The following is a 27713-nucleotide window of genomic DNA, read 5'->3' on the forward strand; positions in this document are numbered from 1 at the left end:
TTCAGCACCTACAGAAAGCAATAAAACCACAACTAAATGTACTCAGAAGCACCGATCCCCTGTACACCTGCATCATGAAGGCCTCCATCCTGCTGGAGAGCACACTGAATTCCCCCAGCTTTGGCAAAGCCAACAGTATACAAAAGCTGTGTATGGCACCAGAATAGAAAGGCTAGCTGGCAGTTGAGGTTAAACAGTCCTTTTACAATAGAAATACTTGATTAAGAAATCTGATTAGCTCTGTCTTAAAGCAATTATTGAAAGCTCTGTGGCAACTTGTATAAGGAAGGGCAGTAACATATCAACTGTTATCCTTGCTTATCCTCATCTCCATGGGTGCTTCAATCATTATTTCAACAAACATAGTTAAGATATACCATCACACACATGAGGCAGGCTGAGACCAGACTTATGTACATTTCTACAACCTTCTTACCCCTGTGATGCTAAATCTTGCCTTTGACTCTCTGGCCATCTGTCACATTTTATTTCTACAGCTATTCTACCCTTGTAGAAGGAAAGCCACTCTTTGCTCAAGGGAAGACCTATGTGTGCACACGCACACATGCATGTGCCAGCATAAGAAGGAAAAAGAAATCCATGGAGCTGCTGGTCATGGTCGGTTACTGCTTGGTATGAGCCTTTAAGGCTTCACTAATGAGCTCAGGAGCCAACAAGAAACTGCATACAAGGATACTCTGCCAAAGAATCAGTTGTGCCACAATTACACATCTATTTTTTATAAAAATCTTACGTATTCACAGTGCAGGCTTTGCTAGCGCTGATTACCCACAAAAGTAGTGATGAACGCAAGCCAGAACTACTCACAACACAGTGAGAAAGGGGCAAATTTTGTAACACCTACACTGGAGAAGGGTAAACTCAATTTCAGCTGCAGTGATCCAACAGTGTTTTTTGAATGGAGACCAAAACCTTGAAATAGTATCTGTCTCCAAACCAGCAAGGCAGTACCAGGCCAGAAGCCATATGTTACCTCTTCAGGAACTTTTTAAGATGGAAAAAGAGGTTATTTCAGTCTCCTTGCTTCTGTTGTTACTTAATGAACATAACATTTTTGTGGCAACACTTAAAAACCGCAATCCTGGATGAATTCCCCAGCCTGCTACATGCCACAGAACTCATAATAAGCCAAGTAATGCACACATCCCATGCCTGTTTAATCTCCTCTTCTGACAAGACCCTCACGTATGCCAGGAAGAGTGATTTATTTACAGGTTTAATTTTAAGACTGGATTAAACATAATAATTATCTACTATAGAGTTAGAACACAATTAAAACTTTATTTTGCCATCATCATGATCTGGATTCACAAAAGTACTCCACAGTTTTTACTTATCTGTAGCCATGCTGGACTGACCATGTGCTCCTTTTTCCCACAGAAATCAGCAGCAAGATGAACTACTATGCAATTCAGCAAGAGCTGAGCCCTGAAGAAACTGCCCAGAAGCTGAGTGTGGCTGAGGAGATGCTGAAGGAGATCAGAAGCCGTAAGCCTTTCACTAATCAGAAGCAACTTGCACATGAGGAAGAATATGGAGCGGAGGAGTGTGAGTTTTAAGTTTTCCATTCACCCACATGTTGATGTGCAGCTGGCATGGGTTGGGCTGTGCTGGATGTACTGTTGAGCCCCTGGGGAGGACCAGCAGGCACTTGGCAAGCACCAACTAGTGTGCCAAAGATGCTGCTGCTTCCAAATGCCTGCCCCAAGTCTCTGCTGGCGCTTGCTACCCCCATGGCAGAATGGGCAGAAAATGTGTGTGCTTGTGAGTGCCTGCATACTGCAGCACTTTAGCAATAGCTGCTTAGGAACGTTGATGCCATGGCTGGAATTGCTTGTGTGAACGTCTTCCTCCCCGCCTGCCAGCTCTGCCATAGGGACAGTAAACTCCAGCAGAGAGAAAATAACTGCTGGTATGGGAAAGAGTGGCAGCCTAATTCTCACAGCTTGGTGAACTTGAGTCAGAGCCCCAGTACAATAAGGACTGTCTTCTCCATAACAGCCTGGTTCACTGTGAGAATGAGAAACAAATTAGGAGGAAGGAAAGCCAAATCTAGTTTCTTTTAGGAATAGCTACTTGAGAGGGGAAATTAACGGGATTAAAATGAAGCACTAAAACGAAAGGCATCTTTCCTTTCCAAAATGTGTGGGAAAGTAAAATCTAGGTAGATGATCCTCCAAGTAAGCTTTTAACAAATGTGTTTTACTGTTCCCTCAATAACAGCAACAGAAATTATTGCATCAGTGAGTTATGTCACAAATCCAAGCTTCAGGTTAATCAGTGGCCTCTGATTTTTTTCACAGTGCTTCTGCAAGTTGAAGATTTTCATGAGAGGTACAACGACACCAGATCTCTAGTATCTGATGTGTTGGAGCAGCTCAGTGAACAGGATGTGAAGCTGTCAGACCTACAGGTGGCATTAGACCAGGCGCTTAACTATGTTATACAAACGGATGATATAAATAAAGAAAACACAGCCAGTCTTCAAAGGCGTGAGGTACTGTGCAGTGCATTTATCATAACTCTTGTCTGGAACACTCCATCTCTGCTGGTGTTTAAAATAGTAGCTTATAAACAATTTAGATTCATGAATCATCACACCAAAAAGGAATTTCTTGGACTACTCAGTGGGATGAATTTGATTCTCCAGTTCTACGAAACAAGTTGTGGAGGTACAAGGAGCTATTATTTACTCATGAACCAAAAATAAATGACAAGTTTTGGCACAGCATGTCTCTGCAGGCCAAGGGAGAAATGGATACTAATGCCTAAACTAGAAGGTGTGTTTCAACAAAACCCAAGAAGTTTAAAATTCCATGTATCATGGCTGCTATAAATATTGTGGTGGTTTTCACCAATTATGTACTGACAACATGGAAGAATTTCCTGCTCACAAAAGCAATTATATTCCATTAAAAAAATTATTTTAAAAGACTCTGCACTGCATTCGTGCCCTGGGCTCAGGGCATTCATATTGTCTTATCCAAACTTTCTCTCTAGTTTTCGTTAAACAGAATGCATTCCCACTTTTTCAGGAAAGGCAGACAATTGTCCTTGCATCTTCAAGCACAAACCCATCAAACCCATGCTCTAAGTGCTCTGCAACAGATACCTTGAAACAAGGTTTCCTACTTGCTGGATAAGCAGCCTAGCTATAAGGCTATAGCAGTTTTCCCTTATGCTCTGTTCAATTTAATATTTTCAGTATTATGACCACTCCAGAGGAGAGCTCAAAGGAGACCTGTCCCCCACAGCACTGAAGTGGGGCATGTTTGCCTGTAAGTGGTGGTATTAGGTTCAAATCCCATCTGGATGATGAGGAAATTGAATTTTCAGGTCTCTTATCCCAAAAAAAGTACTCAATCCATCAGCAGTACAAAAAGACTTTTTTTTTTTCCCTTCCCAGAAATTTTGTGACTCTTACTCTGTCCCACCAGAATGTCCCACCTAAAACTTGTCATTTATTTTTTCTGCAAGGAACAAAATGACAAAGAGAACTGTTTTTATTTCAGTGGCTGAAATTGTTTTGATACTGAAGGAGAGGAGTTTAGGGCACGATTTTGTGATATGGAGAACAATCTTGCAAATTCGGGACGACCTCTGGGTTTCACAGCATCAGTAGCTGAGTTTTAGCTCTTGAAACTTGCAGTGCTAGAAGTTCATGCTGATGTGGAAGGTCTAATAATTCAATAGAGAAATCAGGCATGCTGTCCGTGTGAATTCATCTACAAGCAGCTTGGGATCTTTATGTACAAAGCCTCTTTTGTTGTTCCATTGTTTCATAATTACAGTGCCAAGCTGCAGCTTGTCTCACATTTATGAAGCAAAGCCTGAAGTGTGTAGTAGCATTGTTCACTGTTTTTAGCCAGTTGGATCTTCATTATTACTCACAATGAAGGCAGATGCTGTACAAGCCATTGTTCACATCAGCTTTACTATTGACAAGGAAAAGAGATCTTTGGACTGTAGATTTTAAAAAACTTCCAGATCAAAAACTAGTCTCCAGACCACTATGAAAAAATCCACATTTAATTTGTCTCTCCTGGTAGTGCAGAGAATAATGCTTCATTCCAATAATTGTTCATGCTGTAATATAAAATGAAATTAATTTTTTTAAATATCCAACATATCTTTCACAAAGACAAGAAAATGCAAAGAGTCACATTATGCAGCTATTAGAGATGTCTGGGAAAAACTTACTTAGACTTCAAATTTGGCTAAAATCTATTTAGTTCATCACCTTGTCTTTTGAATTAACTTCAATAAATTTAATAAAAATGGCAACACTGTCTTAGCAATAGAGACAGTATTGGACTTGATTTCATCTTGTCTCATTTTCTGTAGAAACAACACGAGAAAGTAAAAGATCAAACTGATGAAGTGAATAGCATTCTGCTAAGTGCCACAAATATTTTGGCAGGACCACAAAAAGTCAACTCTGAATTAAGTGAGATAATAAAGGTAGGTGCCTCCGTGACTTGTTTAAATGATATGTCCTGTTTTTTTAACTTTTAAGTTGTGTGTGTAGACCACTAAATAAAAACATCTCCTTTTTCACACTGCTTCAATGAAATACTGATGAATATTCCCTCAGAAAAGTATAAGAAGTCTTCATAGATGAAAAGCTCTGTAATTATACTTTACTGCTTTGGAAAAATAATTGTACTATAAGGATGCCTGACTGGAGGCAAAGCTGAATGAAAGACTTTGCTGTGGAGTTCTCAATCATTTCATTACCAGCAGCTGCCAGAAGATGCTCTGGTAAAAGGCTACACTATATGCTAAATTCCTTTTCTCACACTGGCAAGTGAGAACAGGAGAAGGCTAAAGATCCCAGATACCACTGTTAAAACAAGCCAGTGTCAGAGCGTTAAACATACGTAAACAGATTGCCTCATAGGATTCCTCCTCTGGAACTCTAGGCTAATATCCAGTGATCTGAATGAGACAAGGTGTTGTAAGATATTTTTAGAAATTTTAGGGGTTTGCACTTTCTAGGAAAAGAAAATGAAGAAAGTAAACCTGGGATTTTGCTAACTGAAAGATTTAACAAAGATGCTTTTTTTTTTTTTTTCATGTTTTGTATTAAAATTTTGAGATAGTTTAAGAGGAATGAAAATTCTCCATATTTATTTTGGTCGTAGTTGCCCAATTTTCTTTTTTAACACAAAAGCAAATATAAAAAAATTCTTAATTTTTCTTTGGAAAAGTGATTTGAGAAAATAGAAAGAAGACAGCTTGCTTTATAACCATCCCTGGCCATCAAGCAGTATGATTTGTTTTCTCCCTCTCCTGTTTTTTGCACAAAAACAGAAATTTGTGTTTTCTGCAAAACAAATTTCTGTAGTTTATCATTTTGGGTCCTCCACTCCTGTGAATAAGCTTACACACAGGGGACATTCACAATACAGGGAAGAAAGTAGTATGTGAACATTGTAAATCTTCCATCCTCATCAGAAATAAGCATTTTTGGGCTTCTTTCACTCATCCCTTCTCTCTCCCTCCATTCTATCCTTTTTTCATGTATTTTGAGGCCACATTTATAACCCTGTAACATATCAGCAGCCTTGTGTATTGGAGAGAAGGTGAATGCAGGCCCATTTGCTCTTCCCCACAAGTATTTCATATGAGAAAGAAGTACGGCTAAGGCAAAGGGGTACTACTTCTCCTTGCCTATACATACATATAGGAAGTATTAAGGTGGGCTGATTTACAAATTAGACTAACCCATGTTACATTTTTAAAATGTAACCGAAAACAACTTTCTAATGATATAAAGGGTAAAATAAAATATAACAATCAAAATACAGACTTTATTTTTTACAATTTTCATCTTCTTTCCTTCCTTCCATATTTTGTTCAGAATGCGTCAGGGTTCTACGCAGAAATAGATGGAGCAAAAAAGGAACTGCAAGAAAAAATAGCCAATCTGTCTCTGTTTGATGAGGATTTAGTAGAAAAGGCTATGCAACATGCACACAACCTAAGAAGACTTGCTGATGAGCTGGACAGGTAAAATTTAACTTCAGCAGACTCTGTCATATACATGCTACTTATTGAACAGCTGAACTAAAAGACAAGCAGAAACACAGTGACATTAAGTATTCTGTCTGTAAATAGACACTAAGCAAATTACTGTTAAAAGTCACGTATCGAAGTACTTGTCATGGTCCAGAGGGAACAGCTGAAGTTGAGCTAAGCAAAATCTATTTTATCTTTTCAAAGAATAAACATATATCTTGAATGACATTCTCCTTTTGCTAATCTGGCATGTTCTTCTCTTCCCATAGCAAGAGACTAGGAAAGGTAGATTACTGGTAAATAAAATAATACAGCCAGATTAAATGGCATTTGCAGATGTTTCTCATGTCAGTTCACTCACATTAAAAACCGTTTAGCATTATGGGCTACAAACTGAGATCTGGGATAATTTTTGTTCAAGAACTGGAGTAGTTGTGATACACAACAGGTTGTGTCCCTGTGTAACTGCCTCACTGTAACACCAAAAACTGACTGTGAGTCTTCCTATTTTGCTGGAAGATACTAAATGTATCAACTTACACTCCCCATTCCCTCCCCCATTTTCTAAAAAGTCACACCTAGACAGTTTGAAATATGACTTTATTTGCAATTGGGATTGCCCATGGAAAAATCACTGCTACAAATAAATACTTAAATAAAATATTTCAACAAAATCAACCTTAAGCAACATCATGGACATATGCTTTTGGAAGATAAAATTAGTCTTGAAGTATATTATCTAAGTATCAGCTGCTTCTTAATATTAGTATGCCCTAGATAGGAGATTAAAATAGAGAAAAAAATAACAGATGGTTTTCTTTTATACAATTGTATACAGCTGACATCTGAAACTGTTCTATAACGCCACACAAACTACAGACAGGCTAAAAAATGAACGGTATGCTCAGTCTGAGATCAGCTAAATGGGGGCAGCAGAGTCTCTTGAAATAAAATACCCCATATGGCCAGCCTTCATCCCTTACTAAAATAATTCAAAAATTACTACCAAGTCCAACACATGAGGAATTTAACAGAAAGCAAACAGAAATAATTATGAAATATACAGATGGAAATGTGCTGACTCTTTTATTTGTTGAGAAGATTGTCCAGCAGTGAAACTTTAATCCCTTAAAACATTTAGCCTGTCTTCAAGTCATTTTGGGTTTATGGGTTTGTTTTATAAGCCTGTTAGGCTGTTGCTAGAGTTTCTTTTATCTTAGGGGAAAATAGCAGGAAATTCTTGCAATAACACTGAATCTGAAAATTTAATAATCACTCAATGTGCTAACACTTTGAAGTGAATACACACGTGTCAATGCATATGAATTTGGAGTCTATGTCTAACATATACTCTGAAATCTGTTTATCATAAAAATACTAAAAAATAGTATTTATTCAAAGTTGCTAACAGCTGAAGGTTGAGTCCTGAACCACCTGCTGTTTGGAATCTCCCCTGAAGACCAGTTACCACCTCATATGCAAATCAAGCTCTACCATGACAGCAAAGCTATCTATCTTGCAATTTTAAATGTAACTTTTTGCAAACTTTCAAATTCTTCATCTAATCCTCCCCTCTTTTCCCACCCACCTTTGGAAAATATAAAGAGCCCACTCATACAGCTTCCCTAACTACAGGCACGCAAGTCCTTCCATTCATGGCCATGAGTTATCCCTAAACGACAACTGATAGATCTGTTTTTCTGTTAATTTATGGAATATCTAATCTAGATTTTGAAAAAGATAAAAGCTGAGTTAGTCATTTTGTGCTGCTCACGCAGACGTTAAGAGAAAAATTCCGAGAGTTAAGCCACTGGGAAGTACCTTCTATCCACATAGTTTTCACCTGCTTCAGATTGACATAAATGGTTATACACAGTGAAGAGAATACTACTTAGGTCCAGTATATCTATGTGTAAGATTGTGTAGTCAGAATTCACAGAATATTAAGAAAATTAATCAATTTGAAACTACTTTGATTCAGCTTGGTTTCTTCCTCCACTTTGTTTTTAACAGGAATTTGTATGGTGTTGATACAAACGGCTTGGTACAAAGGGCAATAAATGCTTCAAATGTGTATGAAAACATTGTCAGTTATATTGAAGAAGCTAATAAAGCTGCATTGCTGGCACTGAACACAACAAACCGGGTCAAAGATGTAAGTAATTTTCATAATGTCAGTTTTTACTTTGCAAAGCTGTAGGGACTTCAGACACTGAAGTATAGGAAGGAAAAAAAAAATAATAGCTTAAATGTCAGCATTGACCTTCTCACTGCACATTTTGCTTCATCTATTATTTCCTGATTTTTTCTGCAAGCCTAAAGTCGCCTGGTATTTAGAAAGACGCAGCTTCTGTTCCTAAGTATAGACAGATTTTAGGAAGAAATTCTTCACTGTGAGGGTGGTGAGGCACTGGAACAGATAGCCCAGGGAAGTTGTGTCTGCCCCACCCCTGGAAGCATACAAGGCCAGGCTGGATGGGACTTGAAGCAACCTGGTCTAGAGGAAGGTGTCCCAGCCCATAGCAGGGGTTTGGAACTAGATGATCTTTCCAACCCAAATCATTCTATGGGTCTATGATTACTCCGACTTTCTTTTTTGGAACATACTTGCAGGCTGCAGTTGGAATTGATACTCAGATTATTTACCATAAAGGTAGAAGTGAAGAACTTCTCAACCGAGCCATGGAGCTACATCGGACAGCAGATGACGGTAAATATACATCCTTTCTACTTTCCCAGTCAGTTTATAAACATGCATGCTAAAAGAAATTTCAAAAGCATACCACTAAGGCAGAACTAGTGCTGTAACAGAATAGTGTATTGAGCGAAGTTACCACACAAAGTACTTGAAATGGCCACAATCACAGTTTGAGTAGTTCATGTGTTGTCATCCTGCCAGATGCTGGAAGTTTATTTCATTTACAGAAGTTAACAGAAGGCCCACTTCAGATCCAAGTCACTGTTTAAATATGTGATCCTGCAAACAGTTGTCTACTGGTAAATATACTCAATCAAGTAGGTCAACTGAAATCAATTCACAACAGTTTAAGTCTTCAGAAAGCTGGATTTCACCACTGAAGTATAATAATAAATGTTAAGAGATGTTGGCCTTTTTTCACGGAAAATGAAAGCGAGCTCTAAAGTCACAGAAATTAGCTCTTCAATTCTTCAGGACCTTCTGAATTCCTTAAAACTTTTACTGTATATTTCTTGGAGTATTCTCAGCAGTTCTGGTAAAGCAAACAGAAACAGTACTGACTGAGATACAGGTCTCCAGATTTTTTTCAGACACCCTGCAGCAAGCAAATAATGCTTGCCACAAGCATTATCCACAAGGGGCTGCAAGGCTTGTTTTCCTTTTCTATTATGTGAAGTCAAGTCTGCTACTATGCTAATACGAAAAGAGGCCATAGTATACTGCCTGTGGTGTATTAAATGCTTAATAACAAACCTCTACAGGATAAAATTTACCTTTTCAAATGCCACTTTGATTCCACTCAACTATACCTCCAATTTTCTCCCCACAGGTAATGATTTAACCATTGCAGACACTAGCCGGCATGTTAATGGCACTTTTGCTAGAATGAATGCTCTGCGAAGCCACCTGATGAGAGCCATCACAAAAATAAAATCAGCTGAGCCAGGTTGTAAGAGGAACTTCATCTTGATGATGCTTTATCTCATACATTTAAGAGCATATTTTATCTTTGCATATAACCTATGAAGTTGTATTAAGATTTCAGTCCCAGGGAGCCCTAAAGGAATTTGAAACTACAAGATGCAGACAGCAAACATCCAGCTTTAAAACATTCAAAATGAAGCTTTATGTCTTGTCAGCTGAAATTATCAACATTCTTCTTGGTTCTTCTTACTAAAATTATCCTCTCCTGTATTACTCTTGTTGATCTTTTGAGGATTCTTGGAGAATCTACAAGTCTGTGGATTTATTGTCCTGATAGCCAAAATCTAATTCATGTGCACATCACACCTACCAAGTAGAGCATTTGGGAAGTAATTACTGCTAGTCTTGATTGACAAAACCCCACCTCAGTTTTTCAGAAAAGAGACATCATAGAGAATCAAGCAAGTATATCTGAAGGTGTTCAAAGTTGACATGGTCAAGATTTCCTTATTAACTTTGACTAAAAATGGCTGGGGTTACTCCCCTATACATTATCATATGCAAAATGCTATAGGTTTTGCCATACAGTGGTTGTAACTCAAAAAAAAAAAGAAAAACAGAACTCCCAAAATGTCACGTATGACCAAAAAAACCCCAAACACTTCAGTGTCTTGGATTTCTCTCCTCAAAAATAACTTTCATGAAAAATATTCAATAAATGCTTACATTTTCTTTTAAAAACTTGATGAAAAACAGTGTATTTTTTCATCTCTGTTCAAATTTCTTTGCCTACATAACACCTATCAAAATCCAAGGACACTGAAAATTTCTAACAATCTAGAATGAAAAAGAGAGGTTTTTAGATTTTAGCAATTAGTAGGATTGTAGACCAACCACAGGAAGTTTTGAATATTCCCTGCGGAAATAAAGAGAAAACCAACCGAGCAAGTTTGGGTCCCCATTCTGCAGAAGATAAAATCCCCTTAGCCACACCACTTTCTAAGTACTGTTATAGCTCGCTTGAATCTTTGAAAGAGTTCATTTCTTCTCATCCCCTATCTATTTTGCAGAGGACGCCAGAGAACGTTTGGAGCAAGCTAAACTAAAGACTGCAGAGGCCATAAGTGCCACCATGACAGTAACACAAGCTACGACCCCCATGGATGAGAACGTGAGGTTGTGGTCTCAAAACCTGCAAGACTTCCAGCACAATTCAGCAGCATACGACAGTGCTGTGCATTCAGCTGGGGATGCAGGTAGGGTGACCTGATTTTTGCCATTCCTTAGCAGTAAAAGGTCAGGGGATCATCACAACATCATGCTGTATGAATCGTTTATATTGCACATTCATAGCATATAATCTTCTAGCATTTTACCTCCATGGAAGCATTTCAAAAATTAGAAGTTAACTTAAAAGTAGAGACTTTTAAAACTGTTGGATGCTTGGCCATTTCCAAAAACAGCTTAAACAATTTAAAGGCTGAAGTCTTATTTGCTGCTAAATCATTTTTATCAGGGTAGCAAGGTCACACTGAATGGTAGACAGCTTGTTCAAATAATTCTTGCTATTATAATTGGCAGTTTAGTTATTTCTTTAACACTAGGAGGCATTTGAAAACAGGGCCCTTTTGTTCTCAGTAGTACAAATATGGAGCAGAAATGCTCCCTGACTTGATGAGCTTGTAGTCTAAGCAAAGGGCGCAAAGAGGATTAGGGAGGAAATAAAATATTTAAGCAGGGTGATTGCTGGAAAAGCTTGTAAACATCACATTAATTCCACTTTATTATCGGGGGGAGGAGGAAGAGTAGAGGAGAAGTTGGAAGGTTAGTTATGAAAAATCAAAGGTAAATCAAAAAACAAAAGAAAAACTGAGGCAGGCTACAAAACTGGAATGAAGATTATAGGAAAGAGTGGAAAAAGAGGCAGGGAGAGTGAGGCTGAAATGAAGTGACTGGTGAAAGAAGGAAAAGAACAATTAATCAAGAATCAAGAAATCAAGAGAATTGATATACAAGTGAAAATATTCGGAATCAAAACTTGCCGACAATCACCACTATTTATTGCTTGATATATTCTTGACTCTGCTCATGAGGCTCACTAATCCCAAGTTATTCATGGCTAAGGAAGTCAGAAAGCCAGAACAAGAAATTTCCTATATATATTTGATGATACATACCATCACCTACAGCACTGTTCATCAGTGTCTTGCCTCCTGAAAGTGCCCCAGAGAAGGTCCATAACTCCATTGACTCTATCTCCTGAAAGTCTGAATCTCACATCTACTGCCTCAAATCCCTTCTCCTTCTGCCAGGAGCTTTGCAATTTGGCTGTCATTTTAATGCAAATGGTGTTAGGGTTACCAAACCAAACATGGGGCTATTAATGCCTCAAAGCTTCACTCTTCCCTCTAAACTGGGGGAACTCAAGAGTCATGCTATTTCCAGAATTTAGTAACAGACAAGACCCTCACACTAATATTTTTGATTATTAAATGAGTGCTCCCTAGAACTTGCATAAAAGTGTTTCACCCTGCAAGAAAAATTCAGTACTATTCAATATCCCAGCTATGGGTCCAGAACTGGAGGCAACTCACATTTCTCTGAGTTTTTATCTGAAGGAAACACTGAGCCACTCCCTCTGGGAATGGGTAAAATCACTGCTAGACACTGGACAGAGCTCCATAAGGGTGTAGTTAGTATAACAGTAATTGTATTGCATTGCTATGAAATGTTTTTGATCAGCACAGGGCAGTTTAAGCTGTGGGCTATGAGCTCCAATTCTCGTTTTTGATAATGTAAATGTGGATTCGATTGGCATCCAGGGAGGGAATGGTATGAAGAAAAACTTCTAAGAGAAACAGTCTGCTATAGCTTAGACATGAAGGCTTTTGGTTTTATGCACCTTTACACCTGACTCCCATTTAACACTTACCGGCGCCAGTTCAGTAGATAGAGCAACAACACAAACTGCATTTGGATTTTCATGCTCGAAATGTTGAGACATTCAGAATTCAAAAAATCTTCTCATACTAGAAGTTATACTGAAATAAATATTTCCAGCAGCATTTGAGAGGCTCCATAAGAGTGGATAGACCTAACATGGCCCAGCTGTCCTAGTTGGTTATGTTCCCAAAAAGGCATACATGGCACACACACCATGAGTTTGTACAGAACAGCTCAGCAAATATGTGATATGCCTGGCAAAAATGTTTGCTCTGTGATAGTGGGTTTGCAGGTAGTATTGTGACCATATCACAGTGCCCAGAGGGCCCTGCTGACCACAGACTAAATGTTTGAGAGATGCTAACGTGCAAGCTACAGCAATGTGTGCCCTGCTACATTTGTGGAGGCAGCTTTTCCATGGCATATTTCATTTTAAGGCATGATATTTTCTGCTAGAAAGTTCAGGTGGAAATAGCTGAGAAGACGGATCAGTACTACAAAGGAGGTAGTACACAAATCACATGCACCTGTGACTCTGATTAGCAGCCTAGGAAGACATGTAGACATGCCAGGGCATGATGGAGTGCTCTCAGATCAGCTGTGTATGTTGCCAGGAGAGGTTGGTCTGACAGAAGGAATGTTCACTGAAGTCCAAAATAAAGTCACAAGAAATGTTCACGCAGGTGCCTGAAACACTAAAACACCTGATCATCATGCCAATAACATTAACCATGGCAAGTGAAGCCTCTAAGATGTCATGTCTGGATTGCCTTTGAGTACTTGGCTCGCACTTGAGTTTTGGAAGGGTGAGAGCATGCCTTGGCTGTGCTGCTTGTCTGAGAATACTCCTGTATCACCATAGTGAGCTTCAGGAAGAAGGATGAAGGACAATTTAGGAAGGAGAACAAGGAGAAAGTGGCTGGCAGTTTATGGTCAAGGTATTTCCTCCTTGACAGTTCCCCTTGTATTCTTTTTGTATTTTATCACTGGTTAAGACTAGTTTTCTTTTTCACTCTTACCTTCATCCCAAAAACGAAAAAAAAAATCAACATTCTTCTGTGTTGAAGAAAACCATTTTAAAGGACAAGAGGAAGAGATTTGTGGTGAGATTTTATAATGGTAATAGTAGTAATAGGTGTTAGTTTTATGTTTTCATGTTACAGCTGTATTTCAGGTTTAATAGCTCAAATTCCAAACAGATGAAAAAACAGTTTTTCAAGGTATCACATCAGACACAATTCCAGTTCAGTTGCTGATTATTAAAAAAAAAATGAAGGTGGCTGAAATTTGTTAAATCACTTGCTGAGCTTGCAATTTTTTACTTTAAGAATAACGTGGGCTTTCTTTCAATCCAACAGAAAATTAATTTCAAAAGGCAAGGTTACTATTACACTTATTTTTTAAGTATGAATCTTAATGCATTCTGGAATTAATGTGTTACCCAGAATTCATTGCAGTTCTTTGAGGTTTTGCTAAAGTAATGGCATTTTAAAGTACAGTAAGCTTTATAGAGAATATCTGACTACTGAGCCCTGGTACATAAGGTCTTTCAGGATTTAATGGGAGTAACTGGAGAGACTAAAACTCTATACAACCTACTCCTACACTGGTCTTGGAAAGGAAAACACAAGCAACAAGAGCCAGGCAAAGAGAGGGCAGGACTGTAGCAAATACAGCTTTACACTCTATCCAAAGAGAAGCAAAACTTGTAGGACTCAGTGGAATCTTCTCAGAGTCCGGGTTGCTCTGAATGAGGGCAAAAGCTGCTTCAGTCTTTATTCAACAGAACTAAAAGCACAGAAAATTAAATGGAGGCTACCCTTCCCTTCTATACAGTCTCAGTACATCTGAGGAGTAGCTCTTCTACCTGTCTCCCTGCTATCTTCTCAGACAAGAGCAAAAATATGAAGGGAAGAACACAAGAGCAAGTGGATGCAAGTTAAAAGCCCTAAAATATAACTGCAAACCCTACAAATCAGTCTTAACCTTTATAGTGAATCCACGTCATTAAAAATTAACTATGAATACTGGATCTTTCTTATATGCATGTAGCTTGTGGCTAAAATCGCATTTCATTACACTCAGCTAATTGTACCTACATCTAATTAAGATGAAAAATGATGTGATGTGTAAACATCCTTCAAAGGGCAGCATGTCATTGGAATCTGATGTGATGAAATCAGATTATAATTAGAGGTAGTTATGTTTCTTTCTTGGTAATTTTTCTGTCTGCTTATCTTTCTGGGAAAGGACTTCTCTCCCATTGAACACAATGAAGCACCTGCATTTCCCTTTGGTAACAATCCTACTAGCACATGTACCAGAGGACAGTAATGAAAGTGAAGGTCCAAGACTCTGAGTCATGACCCCTGGCAGTTGTAGGTAGGAAAGCTGAAGAAGTTGCCACTCACAAGGGCTGGAGCAGGCAGTAAGCACAGTTTAGCTACCCATGCATCATCAGCTAAGGCTTTCTACCACTGTACGGTACAGGCCTGTTACCACAGTCTGAAAGCAGTGGTATTTCTGTTAGCAGAGTGGGTTGTGAACCACTCACAGACAGATCACCTTTGCAGCTACTGCTGCTGTCTGGGTGATAACCTTTAGGAGAGATGCACAGCTGAGAGCTAAGGGAAACAACCTACACATCTCCCCTAAACTGAATTTGAAAATCTCATGAACCATAGATGCTACATACACTTCCCAGGTCAGACAGAGATAACCAGTGAGATACTGAACAAATAATCCTTCACTCCAGTTGCCGTATCTGTAAAATCAGCTTTCACATTTATTTGCCTTGAAGGAAGATTAAAAGGTTAAAATTATCAACATTTGCAAAGCACCTTGAAGAAAGTATTGAAGAGATACAACTCCACAGTAGTACCTAGGAGTCCCATGAAAAAGTAGTCTCTTTTGTGCAAACTTCTTTCCAAATCTTTTGCAATACCACATTCTGATAAATCACTACCCTTTCTGAAATCACTGCCTCTCACACACTACAGTTAAGACTTGTTCTTAGAATAAAAGGAAGCAGGTGAGTTAACCTAACAGGCTAAAGAGTAATTTTCCTGGTGTAAAACCAACGTTACAGAGAATTAAATAAAACAAGCTGTCATTTATCTTCTAACTGCAGTGAAGAAACTTACAGAAGTGTTTCCTGAACTCCTGGACAAACTGCGCAGAGTAGAACAGAGGGCACCAGCAAACAATATTTCTTCCAGCATTCAGCGAATCAGAGAGTTAATTGCTCAGACCAGGAGTGTGGCAAGCAAGGTAAAACTTGGATGGGACTTTTGGTTACTAGAGCTGATAGAAATGCATCTTACTAGGAGCTCCACTTTCTCATTTTCTTGCACTATGTTAGAAGCTCAAACCTTGACATGGTCACCTCCCAACGACTGGGTAAACAAAGTACCACGGAAGTCATTAAAATCTTTACAGTTGCTATTTGCAAGCAATTAACATTATCGTAGTATTCATGGTAGACTACTGCTACTGCAGTAGAAACTTTCATTAAGGAATTGGCACAGAGTTAAAGATGGCTGCAAGAACAAAACCATTTAAATCTAAAACTAATAGGTCATTACTCAGCTAGCAACATTAGTTACAAGCAGTAGTAATTATGGCAATTTAATGCAAACTTTTCTGAGATGACAGTATTTCTCTTTTTTTCTTTTGAATTAATTTTCTGCAGGGTAAGTGAATCTTTGGCTTACACATATTTAATAAAGAAAAACACTTCCATTATCATACATAAATTATGACTGATTTTTCTGTAGCAAGAACACCAAGGTCAAAAATTAACACATTATATTTGAATGCATTCAAAGAAATAAAAAATTCAGCGCATTATTGTATGCTCACAGTGCTGGAATATGCTGTCTACACACATTACTTCAAAAAAAGGAAAAATCAGTATGCGTGCAGTGCTTTACTGTTCTTTAAATGCATTTTGTCATTCAGGCTTATTGTGCTTAAACTTGAAAACATTTCAGTTATGTTGAAGGTATTCTGAACTAAAATGAACATGTTTTAATATTTTATTAGCAACTCATATATATCACTATAATGTAAGTAATATAACAGGATTACTTGTGAACAGAAAATTGGTCATACCGCTCCCAAAGCAAAGAAATAAATTATGGGTAGAAGTTTTATAGCTATGTAAGAATTTCATTAGATGTCATACATAATGATGTAGCCCTGATTCAAGTAGACACATATCTATGTCCTACTGAAATTTAATTTACTTTATGAATATGCTTAGGCACAGTTAATTAGGAGCTTTAATTAATTTTAAAATTAATTCCCTTCATGTTCTTTACTGTGTCTTCCAGAAGTGATTGTTATAAACACACAACTTTGCATGGCCAATATAAAGGTGCCAATTCCGCTCTTGCTGTAAGCAAGGCTTCTGGATAAGTATTCTTGCACGTTTACCGTAAGTAATGTTCCCAGACAGCAATAATGTGTCTCACTTAGCACCCTTATAACTGCAGGTCCAAGTTTCTATGATGTTTGGAGGCCAATCAGCTGTTGAAGTTAATCCAAAGATCAATGTGGAGGAGCTGAAATCTTTCACTTCTATGAGCTTGTACATCAAGTTTCAGAAAGACAACCCAGAACTGGCAGCATCTCCAGACAGATTTATTTTGTACCTTGGAAATAAAAATGTAAGAGAATAACTCAGCCAATTTATATACCTGAAAAAAGTAAATTTAAATAGGTTTTAAATTCATTTGCCTTTGGTTTTTCTTCTCACTTTTTCTCTGTATTTCCAAATAAGAGGTGTCTGCTATATGCCTGTCATTGATTTTGTAACAAGCAAAGAGCAAGGGTTCCTGAAATCACTGTCCTTGAAACTTCTCACCCCAAACAATGAAGGGTTCTCTCAAAGAAGCAAATTAGATTGCCCATATAGAGTGCTGCTATGATTGTCACTGCTGTGAGCCACACTTGCTATCTCTGCTGCCAGTACTAAAGCAGTTAATGTCACCCACCTGGCTTTCATGGACCAGGCTTTAATCAGGTTTATGCTGCTGACAGCGTCAATTCCAAACCTCTGAGGTCACAGATAAGCAGGTTTCTGTGCCTGTGGCTTGTATTGCTGTTCTAAACTCCGTACCTCACTACTTTGAAACACTTAGAAAAGGTGTATGTTCTCACCACCTGTAAGCATTGTGAAATAATTGTTCTTTAAATTGTGGTTCCTAAAAGAAACAAAAGAATCACACCTCACAGGTCAGGTATAATCCTGGAAAGCTGTTACTAAGGAAGGGTAAAGAGGCAGGCTTTTCTTTCAAAGCTTTTCTAAAAAGAGTGTCTAGTGAATATAAATCAAGTGAAACCCCTCTTGGCAGAATATTTAATTGCAGCATAATACCTCAGCTTTAGACAAGTGTTTCTTCTTATTTCCTGCATATGACACTGCATAAATACTGATGAACAGCTTCCCATTTAACATGACCAATTTATGGTCTCATGATCTTGTATTCACCTCAGCCAAAACAGGTATAAGTAAAATATCAGAGACATTTTCTGTACAGTTTTATCTGGTGATAGAAAGCATTTAGAGAATGAAGCTTTTGTTTATTAGTTATATTTAAAGATGTCATTTAGTCTACTAAAGGCCAATCTTTACTAATGTTCTGTATTAAATCTCTTTCAAAGTTGACATCCTTCTCCATTGGTGTTTTAGGCAAAAACTTACATTGGTCTTGCAATTAAAAATGACAACCTTGTGTACATTTATAATCTGGGAGACGAAGGCGTGGAGATACCCCTGGATGCCAAGCCAGTCAGCACCTGGCCTTCTTACTTCAGCATCATCAAAATTGAGAGGTAAAGCGATTCCCCCAAATCAAACGGTTAATAGGAAAAAAAATAAAACAGAAAAGGCTGGATCAGAACTGCGCATCAGGAGTCTTCAGTGCCTGGTTCTACTCCTCCTGAAGTAAATGGAAATTCTATTTGCTTTTAGAGATCCAGGACACAAGGGACTACAGGGTGGGGGAAAGAAAGTGTCTGTGGTTTCTCTCTTCCTTTGCCCCCAGAGTACCAGTCTTCTAGTAAGGAAATACAAACCCTTCCTGGAGTTAGAGGCTTGCTTGTTCTTTTTTAAGTCTAATCAACATGAAACTCTCTTCCCTTGCAATTTCATTCTACAGGATTGGAAGACATGGCAAAATGTTTTTAACTGTGCCCAGTCTTAGCAGCACAGCTGAAGAAAAATTCATCAAAAAGGGAGAGGTTCTTGGTCCTGGCTCTCTCCTTAATTTGGAACCTGAAAATGCTGTTTTCTATGTTGGCGGAGTGCCTCCAGACTTCAAGGTTGGTCAGATAAACACTCCGTATTCAGAATTAAATAATGCAAACTTATCTTGCTGGGCTGGATACACAGAAATGGTTAATAAATAAAATGTCCTTATTTAGTCACTTATCATCTTAGGACTCCATCCTCTAGCCACTGTGAAAACTACTATTTTCTCTGTGTTCATAGATCACAATCATACAGATGATCTGATCCCTTTTAGTTGTCGTTCAAGTTTTCTGAAATGTAATAAGAAAAAAGCTTGCTAGCTGTTAAGTGGTATGCCTAAATTAAGGGCTATTAGTCCAGCTTAACAAAATTTGCAGGCTACCAAACTTTTTCAATGCTAATGAGTCCTCAGTGCTTACAATTTCTCTTTTACAACTGTCACAAAAATGAAAAGTAATATATTTTTAATATTAGGACAGTGGTAACCTAGCAGTGTAGTGATTTGTTTGAATTCAAATTATCATTGGCTTAAATCCAGTCTTCCAAAAGCATGAAGACTTGCATATGCAAAAAATATGAACACAATCGCTTCATTCTAGCTCCTAATAGTCAGCACAAATTAGCACCTCACTTATGTGCTTCTGTGAAAGTACTGGGTCCTCTTTTTGGATTTAGAAATTGTTATGAACAACCCTGGCTATGAAAATTGCATGGCTGAATGAAAACATACTTAAAAAGACTTTCAATATTAAATTCTCTAAGCTAACTAGTAGGTGTTAAAAACACCCAACTACTGTTCCACAACAGCCCTCCTAGCAACATTAAACCAAAGATTAACTCAATACACGTACATATTCTTGAGCTTTTGCATTACCGCGATAACCAGATATATGCCATGGTCTGAATTTTAGACTACTGGGCCCTGGGTGTAAATTGCCTGGGAAAAGGACTGAGTAAGAGTTGCACACAGACAAAAAAGAAGTAATCTGACAAATGAACCCTCCAGGTGTGTTCCAGAGCAGGGCAGGGGAAAGGAGAAAAGTAAAAAGTGAAGGAAAATTGGAACAGGAATGGGAAGAAAAGGATTCATGGAATTGTTTCATAAGCATATAGGTCTCCTCTCCCTTAAGAATGGACACCTCACATTTTCATTTATTAATATACAGTCTTATATGCTAAAAGCTTTTGCCCTTTCTTCCCTGTTACATACATTGTAAATATGATATGTACCACTTACCCATTACAAGTCTCACACTTAACAAATTGAACAGAAGAAACAAAAGAAAAAAAAAAGGAAACATGATCATTTAATGTCATGGTTTAAGCCCAGCTGGCAACTCAGAACCACGAAGCCACTTGCTCACTCCCCCCCTCTTCCTCCTCTTGCGCCCAGAGGGATGGGGAGGATAATCAAAAGAATGCAACTCCCATGGTTTGAGATAAGAACAGTCCAGTAACTAAGGTATAACACAAACCACCGCTGCTACCACCAATAACAATAATGACAAGGGAAATAACAAGGAAAGAGAATACAACCGCTCACCACCCGCCGACCGATACCCAGCCCGACCCAAGCAGTGATCTAAGTCTTCTGGGTAACTGCCTTCAGTTTATACACTGGGCATGACGTGCTGTGGTATGGAATACCTCTTTGGCTAGTCTGGGTCAGGTGTCCTGTCTCTGCTTCCTCCTGGCTTCCCCTCCTCCCTGGCAGAGCATGAGACTCACAAAGTCCTTGGTCAGAGTAAATATTACTTAGCAACAACTAAAAACATTGGTGTTATCAGCACTGTTCCCATGCTGAAAGTCAAAAACACAGCACTGCACCAGCTACTAAGAAGGAGAAAAATGAAAAATGACATTTACCAAATATATCTGTGCTGCAGATAGGGTCTCATTTTCTCTTATAGCTATGCACATTCTGCACTGCTGTCGTACCATTATTATTATTATATGGAAAGCACAATGGAAATAATGAGAAGCTGAAAAAAAAGTTACTGGCCGTGATCAGACTCTGAAGTACAAGAGGTGTTATTAATATCATGTCTCTTGTACTTCAGAGGTGTACAGGGCAGAGTATCTTAACATTAAAAGAATGATTCACGAGCTCTGCCAGCTTTATTCTTTTGTATTTTTCCCCTCACCAATGTGGCTATTTAAATTCCATTTGCAGTGACCTTTGTTAAAAGGAGTTTCTATATCCTGCTAACTATTCAAAATAATACCCATTGAGAATTAGCCACTAGTACAGACTTTGAAACCAAGTCTTCTGGGCTTAAAGATCTCATTTCTCTCTCTTTCATCATGGTATGAAATTATTTTTCTGGTAGTGAAGGGTGCCTATACATTAGACATGAAATATCTACTGAGAAATTCAAATACATTGAGCAAGACCTGTGATTAGTCAACTCTTAACCCTTTTCCCCTTTTCCAAGTGTTCTCCCTGTAAAATTACAAAAAGAAGTTTTTGTTTGCAGTTGCCTTACCTGACCTATTGTTCTCAGTGCAAGACCATTTACGTGCTCTATTTTAATTTACAGCACAATGGCCACATCATTCCAAGGTAGCATCATCCCATTTGTTTCAAATACGAAGAGCACAGACAAAACTGACCCCAGGCACAAATGCTTCTGTGATATCTAAATAAAGAGTGTGACTTTTCTCCTTTTACTTTTCCTTGCCCTCTGCACAGCTCCCTCCTAGCTTAAACTTACCTGGCTTCATCGGCTGCCTAGAACTGGCTACCCTGAACGATGATGTGATCAGCCTATATAACTTCAAGCACGTCTATAACATCGACACCACCACATCGCCACCTTGTGCCAGGTAGGGAACCGTCACATCGTCACTCTGCTCCTCTGGTTTGTTTCAAGCGCCAGTCCGGGTGGTTCATTCCTGGTTTAGATTACAAACGTGAGGATGGTATTGAGTTGTCCAGAAGGAATCTGGCCACTTTTTAACTCCTAGTTGTGTCAACAATCCGAATTTATATATGAGATTTGGACTCGATGATCCTTAGAGGTCCCTTCTAACTTCAGATATTCCGTGGTTTGCTGCTGTCTTCATCACTCTCACAGCCTTACACCTTCAAGGGGGAAACTGCCATGTTAACTGGGGCATGATCTAGGTTCCCTCCTTACCCCTGCTGCTGGCCTAGGACAGGACTGCTCCTGACTCGAATCCTGTCATTGCAGCCTCAGCCAGTTAGCCCCAGTGCACCCAGTTAAATTTGCGTGCAGTCTTATCCCCAGCTAGCAAAGGTAACTTTTGTACAGATAACTTCCTGTACAGAAGTTAACTTTCTGCCATACACTCTTAAACCCACAACAGAAACTTGTCAGATAAGCCACTCACAAGCTGGGAAATGCAGCCCCTGAAATACAAGTGAACGGCAACCATGTTGTTGTTCATTTAGCACAGACATAGCAGACATTTTGTTCATATAACAGGCAACAACAGTAGAATCTCTCTATACAAATTATAGGAGACAAACTTGTAGCTCTCACTGGGAAGAAATGCAGGAGGTTGCTGGTACAGAGCAAATGATTGCTTCCCCTGACACTCTCTCAGGAAGCACAAGCTGCAGCTCTCCAGGATAGTCCATGCAGCAAAGCCCAAGCTCAGCTGAAGGCCTCAGAGAATTGAAATGGGTTTCTGCACAAACTGGGCAAGCTCTTAATAGAAATATGTGTATCCTCATAATGAGGAGGTGTCGTGGGCCTGCATAACAAGGATGAGCAAAGCATTTACCTGTCCTCTACATATAACACGGGACAAAAGTACAATGTGATGATGAAGGAGTTAGATACACCTTCAAAGCTACACACCAGTTTTTAGTGAAAAATCCCAGAAAGAATTTGAAAGAAAATAGTCAATCTCACTGCTGCCAGGAAGAAGCAGCAGTTCAGAAAAATTAAAGGCCTTCAAATTTCTACAAATTAGAAAGGGGATATGCCAAATATTACTTCCCTGCTTCCTTTTTCATAGAAATAAGTTGGCTTTCACCCAGAGCCGGGCTGTGAGCTATTTCTTTGACGGCTCTGGCTATGCCTTGGCAAGAAACATTGAGAGAAGGGGAAGATTCAGCCAGGTGACTCGGTTTGACATAGAAGTTCGAACACCTACAGACAATGGATTGATCCTGCTGATGATTAATGGGGTGAGTACCAAATCCTGCTGGTATCCTTTATCCATGAGAACTACATGTTGCCTAGTACTTAGAATATCATGGAAAATACAAACTGCTTATGTACTGAAATTTAAGTTCTGGAAAGAAGAAATACTTTTGTGTTCATCTCAAGTACATTAGGAGGGAACTGGAACTTGATCTGCAAAGTCCCAAGGAAGCTGAGGCCCTGAGTTGGACTCTGCTCTCATCCAGAGACAGTCAGGATTTCAGGCCAGTCACACCCTTGTGATGATACTTTGAGAGAGACTCCTTAACTTTGAGTTAAGCCCAGTAGTTGCCCCTTTATTTAAAAGTGAATGCATAGTCAAAGCAATAGGAAATTTCTGCAAGTAACTCCCATTAAGCAGGCACTTTGTGGTAGTTGGCACTTTATAACAATGTCTGAGGGTACACTAGAGTTAAATATTTAAGTTACTGAAAATAGAAAGTAGCCAAAAATAAAGGCTTGATCCAGATATCACCAGCTATTTAGAGGTTTGAGGGCGTTTCAGACTCTGTAAGGGCTTGAAGAAAGTAGACTCCACATGCAAATAAATATCCTCTGAAGATAAACTCTGGTTTTTTTTTTTTTCTGTGGGAATCTACACATCAAGCTCCCAAGCCCTCTATGGGTTACAACTTGGTAAAGCCACAGAAAACATTTTACTATGTAGATGTGCTCCACAGATGCACGTGTGTTACAGTGGAAACTGCAATCAAGTTGGATGTTAGCTGTGGAAGACCATGCCTGCACACAGGCACCTTTAGAAGGACTGTGTAAGCCAGCCCATTATTCAGTTCTGCAAAGGCAGCCCATAAATATTCTGGATGTAATCCCTGTTTCATTTTTAAGCTGTGCAAAACAAACCCAAGTGGCAGTTTCATTTTAAAGCACTAGATTAAAAACCTACTTTTGCTACTTTAAGTAATGACTTCTGAAGGTGGACTTATTTGTGTCAGAGACAGCAGTACTTGGCCTGCAGTAGGTTTTTGAGAATTATTGTTCCCATGTTTCCACTAGGCATGGGAACAAGAGGACGAACACTAGGATAGAGGACAAACATTAGCTTTGAAAGCATTAAACCAGATGCACAGTTGCTGTAAACTGTCTTTTCTGCTTCTTTATGTTCAGTTTTGGAACAAGGCTAATTCTATGGTACAGATCTTCATTTCAAGCACTCCCTAAAGGTTTTCTAAAGTACAGCTCCTGTTTATAAAGTTTAAGTCACCCAGCCACAAAACAGAAGCCAAACTATGAAGCAGGAGCAGTCAGGAAATCCAAAAACCAAATACACAGTAAATACACTCTAGCTATTTCTCAGCCTTCAGCAAATACATCAGTGCTGATCAGGGCTGTGAGAAGATATAATCCTGAGCTATTACATGCATCCTGACAGAAGTTGCTCATGCACATACAGCCATCCTAGCACGACATTCTAGCACTTTTTCCAGTATAGCATCTTTCATTTGGGGCATGTGGTATTACTAAGACAGTAAATAGATGTGTTTGCTTTAGGAATATGTTGCTGGCAAAAGAATATTGATATTACTGTAATACCAAATCCTATTTCTACAGGAAAACAGTTCACTAAGTCTTCAAATAAGTGCTGTTCATCAATTATGTGTGCACAACTATACGTACGCATATATGCATCAAAACAATTCAGAAACTGTGCTACAGTATTGCAAATAAAAAGACGTCTTCCCAGCATGCTTTTCACAATGACAGACTCTCGTAACACTGTTTATTTTTTTTATTACTGCCACAATCATAGTGGTTTTCTGACTGCTGGTTTGTTTTATACAGAGTATGTTCTTCAGTCTAGAGATGCACAATGGTTTCTTGTACCTCCGCTATGACTTCGGTTTCAGCAGCGGTCCTGTGCTACTAGAGGACTCCATGAAGAAGGCTCAGATTAACGACGCTAAATTTCATGAGGTAGAGATGTGGTTACAATCACAGCCATTTGACCAACTATTCCAGCAGTTCCAAAGCAGCCATAACTTGCTCCAACACCAATGAAAGGAGAAAAGTATGAGGGGCCAGATGATGATGCAGTGAGCAGGCAGAAGAGTAGAGCACCCACATGCCTGCCTTGCATGTGAACAAGCACATGCAAGTCCCACCACTACTGAGTGGTAGAAAGGGAAGGCTCTCCCTGCCCTCCTGGTAAATCACTGCTTGTGGACAGATTCCTCATCTTACTAGCCAAGGACAGGGCAATTCACATGGGAGAAAAAGTGATATTAATTCAAAATGAAATTATATCCAGGACAACTATATCCTTCAAATATACAACTCTCCTCAACTAAAAATGTGTCATTATGTTAACTTGACCACCTTAGTTATTGCATTGCAAGAAATACAGCATTTTTCATTACATGAGAAGGGAAAATTAATTTTATAGCAGTCATTTAAATAGGTATGTAATAAATATATACATATACATTTAAATATGTGTAACTGATAGTGAGAGTAGCAAATCCCTCTCAGTGTCTTGCTTCTCCTGCCATTTACTTGGTGTAAATCCAAAGTCTGATTCCTGATCCACAATGACAGCTACAATTCTGTTCAAAACATTTTAGCAGCGCACAATTAAGCCTTTCACACTTTGACAATGAAAAAAAGTTTGTAAGAAGTATTCCCTAACTTCTTGATAAATCAAGAAAGCACTCTTAAATTATTGGAGCTTATCTGTTTGCTGCAGTGTAGAGTTTGATATGGGGTACTTACATGTGGATTTATTTGGAAGTGAAATATCCTGTGGTTTCAGTCATTGGAGAAATTGTGACATCAAAATAAGCTCCCTCCTAGTAATTGTTGTCAGCCTCTCCCGATTTACAAACAACTTTTTTGATACATGGGAGGAATTTTCAAACAAGAAGATAGAGAGATGCAATCAATTTTGTAAAATCACCATGACAACTTACATAAGATGACATTTTGGGCACTTGTAAGCATACATTTTTCTTTACAGATTTCTATTATATATCATAATTCTAAGAAGATGATCTTGGTAGTAGACAGGCGACATATAAAAAGCGTGGACAATGAAAGAACAGCAATGCCATTCACAGACATCTACATTGGAGGAGCACCTGCTGAAGTCTTGCACTCCAGGTTGGTTTGTAATCATTATCTTGAAGTAATCACCATATTTCAGTTATGTTTTCTGACCTGTGCTGAAGTGCTTACAATAAAACATTTTTCCCAGCCTCAATACTTACAGACAAGCCCTCGGACACCCTTCTAAGTGTCTCTCAGAGCTCTGAAGTACCAAGGGTTAGGCTTGACCCAGCACAGGTAAATTCTACTGAAACTGGTCTAGTTTTAGGGTAACAGACTGTTGCCTTCTTAAACCAAAAATGTCATTTTCAAAGAACACATGAATACACAGAATCACTATTCCTCTTTGCTCTGCAAAAAGTGATCTTTGTAAAATAGCAGTGCACTGGCTGAAGACCCTCTACCAACTGCATTTTCAAATCTAAAGATGGTATTTTTCCTGCCATATCCTTCAGTTCTGATCCACCTCAGGGTCTCTCCTGACCCAAGTCAGCTGGCTCTGTGTAGGTGTGGGAAGAAAAGAAATAGTCTCATTTTCCCATTGTACCATTTGACAGAAGCCAAGTTTAATCTCACCGGATTGTATAACTCTCATTTCCTGCAGTGGGAATCTCTCAGACCAGGGTCATGCTCTAGGACAGCACACTGGCTGCTTGAAGAAGGGTATGCTCTTCTGACAGGCAATATTCATTCCTGAGGTCAGATAGCAAGGCCAGCATTTTCAGAAGGGCTCCAGCTGCTGTTTCAAGTGTCACAACTGCTAACAGCAATACCATCCCTCTTTAAAATACTCTCTATGTAAAAAAAATAAAGGGAAGAGAGCAAATGCTGCACAATAGTTTATAGTAGTGGCAGATCTCCTGAAACCTTTTGTTGTCAGGAGAGCCTGCTGAATCGATAAATAATGTCTGAGACATAAACCACTTACAGATTAAGCTAGGGACAAACTTCATGTAAAGAAAAATTATGTCTATCAATGCCATGCAATTATTTGAACATGCAAACAAAATTGTGGGCAAGGGCGAAGGAGTATGTAATTTATCTGGCCTTTCAAATAGTTCTTTACAAAGGTCTGTCATAAGGGGCTATTAAGGAAACTAGTGGGGTGGAGAGGGAAGGCATGCAGTGGATTAGAATGCAGCTGGGAAAGAGAAAATAGGATGTAAGAGTAACTCGTCTATTTTCCAAGTATATAAAGTCTATAGCATATGCCCAAAGGATGTCTCTTTGGGCTGCTATTAAAAACATTAAGGATCTAGAAATCAATGACAAAAGGATGGTAAAAATTACTTTGGTTAATCAAGCCTAGAGAACACTGAAAAAGCCCAGAAGGACCTAGAAATCTAGGCAGTTAAGTAGCTCAATGGCAAATGAGACTTATTCACAAATGTAGGATACAAGATGAATTACAGGAATTATGCTCACAATTTTCTTGCAAAAGGTTATCTTGCAAAACACCTGGAAGGTACTGTCAAAGCAGTAAAAATAGCATCTCAATAAATTAGTTGTACCAGAAAAAAAACCCATAGGCATTGTAAAAATACAATCCATTATAATATTGAAAAATCCATACAGAAATTACTTAAGCAGAGCTACACCTTTGTCTTCGATATTG

General features: G+C 38.7%; 1 protein-coding gene across 1 annotated transcript in view; it reads left to right on the forward strand.

Moving 5' to 3' along the window:
• The window catches only part of LAMA4 (laminin subunit alpha 4), a 102584-nt gene that overhangs the window by 57281 nt on the left and 17590 nt on the right, over positions 1–27713 (forward strand). Inside the window, exons 10-25 of the mRNA XM_061460095.1 lie at positions 1402–1569; positions 2325–2518; positions 4366–4482; positions 5885–6033; positions 8056–8197; positions 8656–8752; positions 9570–9686; positions 10735–10920; positions 15738–15877; positions 17104–17277; positions 18303–18445; positions 18772–18934; positions 21556–21689; positions 22851–23022; positions 24839–24970; positions 26010–26152. Coding sequence (XP_061316079.1) covers positions 1402–1569; positions 2325–2518; positions 4366–4482; positions 5885–6033; positions 8056–8197; positions 8656–8752; positions 9570–9686; positions 10735–10920; positions 15738–15877; positions 17104–17277; positions 18303–18445; positions 18772–18934; positions 21556–21689; positions 22851–23022; positions 24839–24970; positions 26010–26152 — 2371 coding nt within the window. The remainder of the gene's footprint in view (positions 1–1401; positions 1570–2324; positions 2519–4365; positions 4483–5884; positions 6034–8055; positions 8198–8655; positions 8753–9569; positions 9687–10734; positions 10921–15737; positions 15878–17103; positions 17278–18302; positions 18446–18771; positions 18935–21555; positions 21690–22850; positions 23023–24838; positions 24971–26009; positions 26153–27713) is intronic.

The sequence above is a fragment of the Pezoporus flaviventris genome, unplaced genomic scaffold (assembly GCF_033815535.1).
Source record: "Pezoporus flaviventris isolate CSIRO_AGI_PZ_B2104156 unplaced genomic scaffold, CSIRO_AGI_Pfla_v1 ptg000031l, whole genome shotgun sequence".
NCBI lineage: Eukaryota > Metazoa > Chordata > Aves > Psittaciformes > Psittacidae > Pezoporus > Pezoporus flaviventris.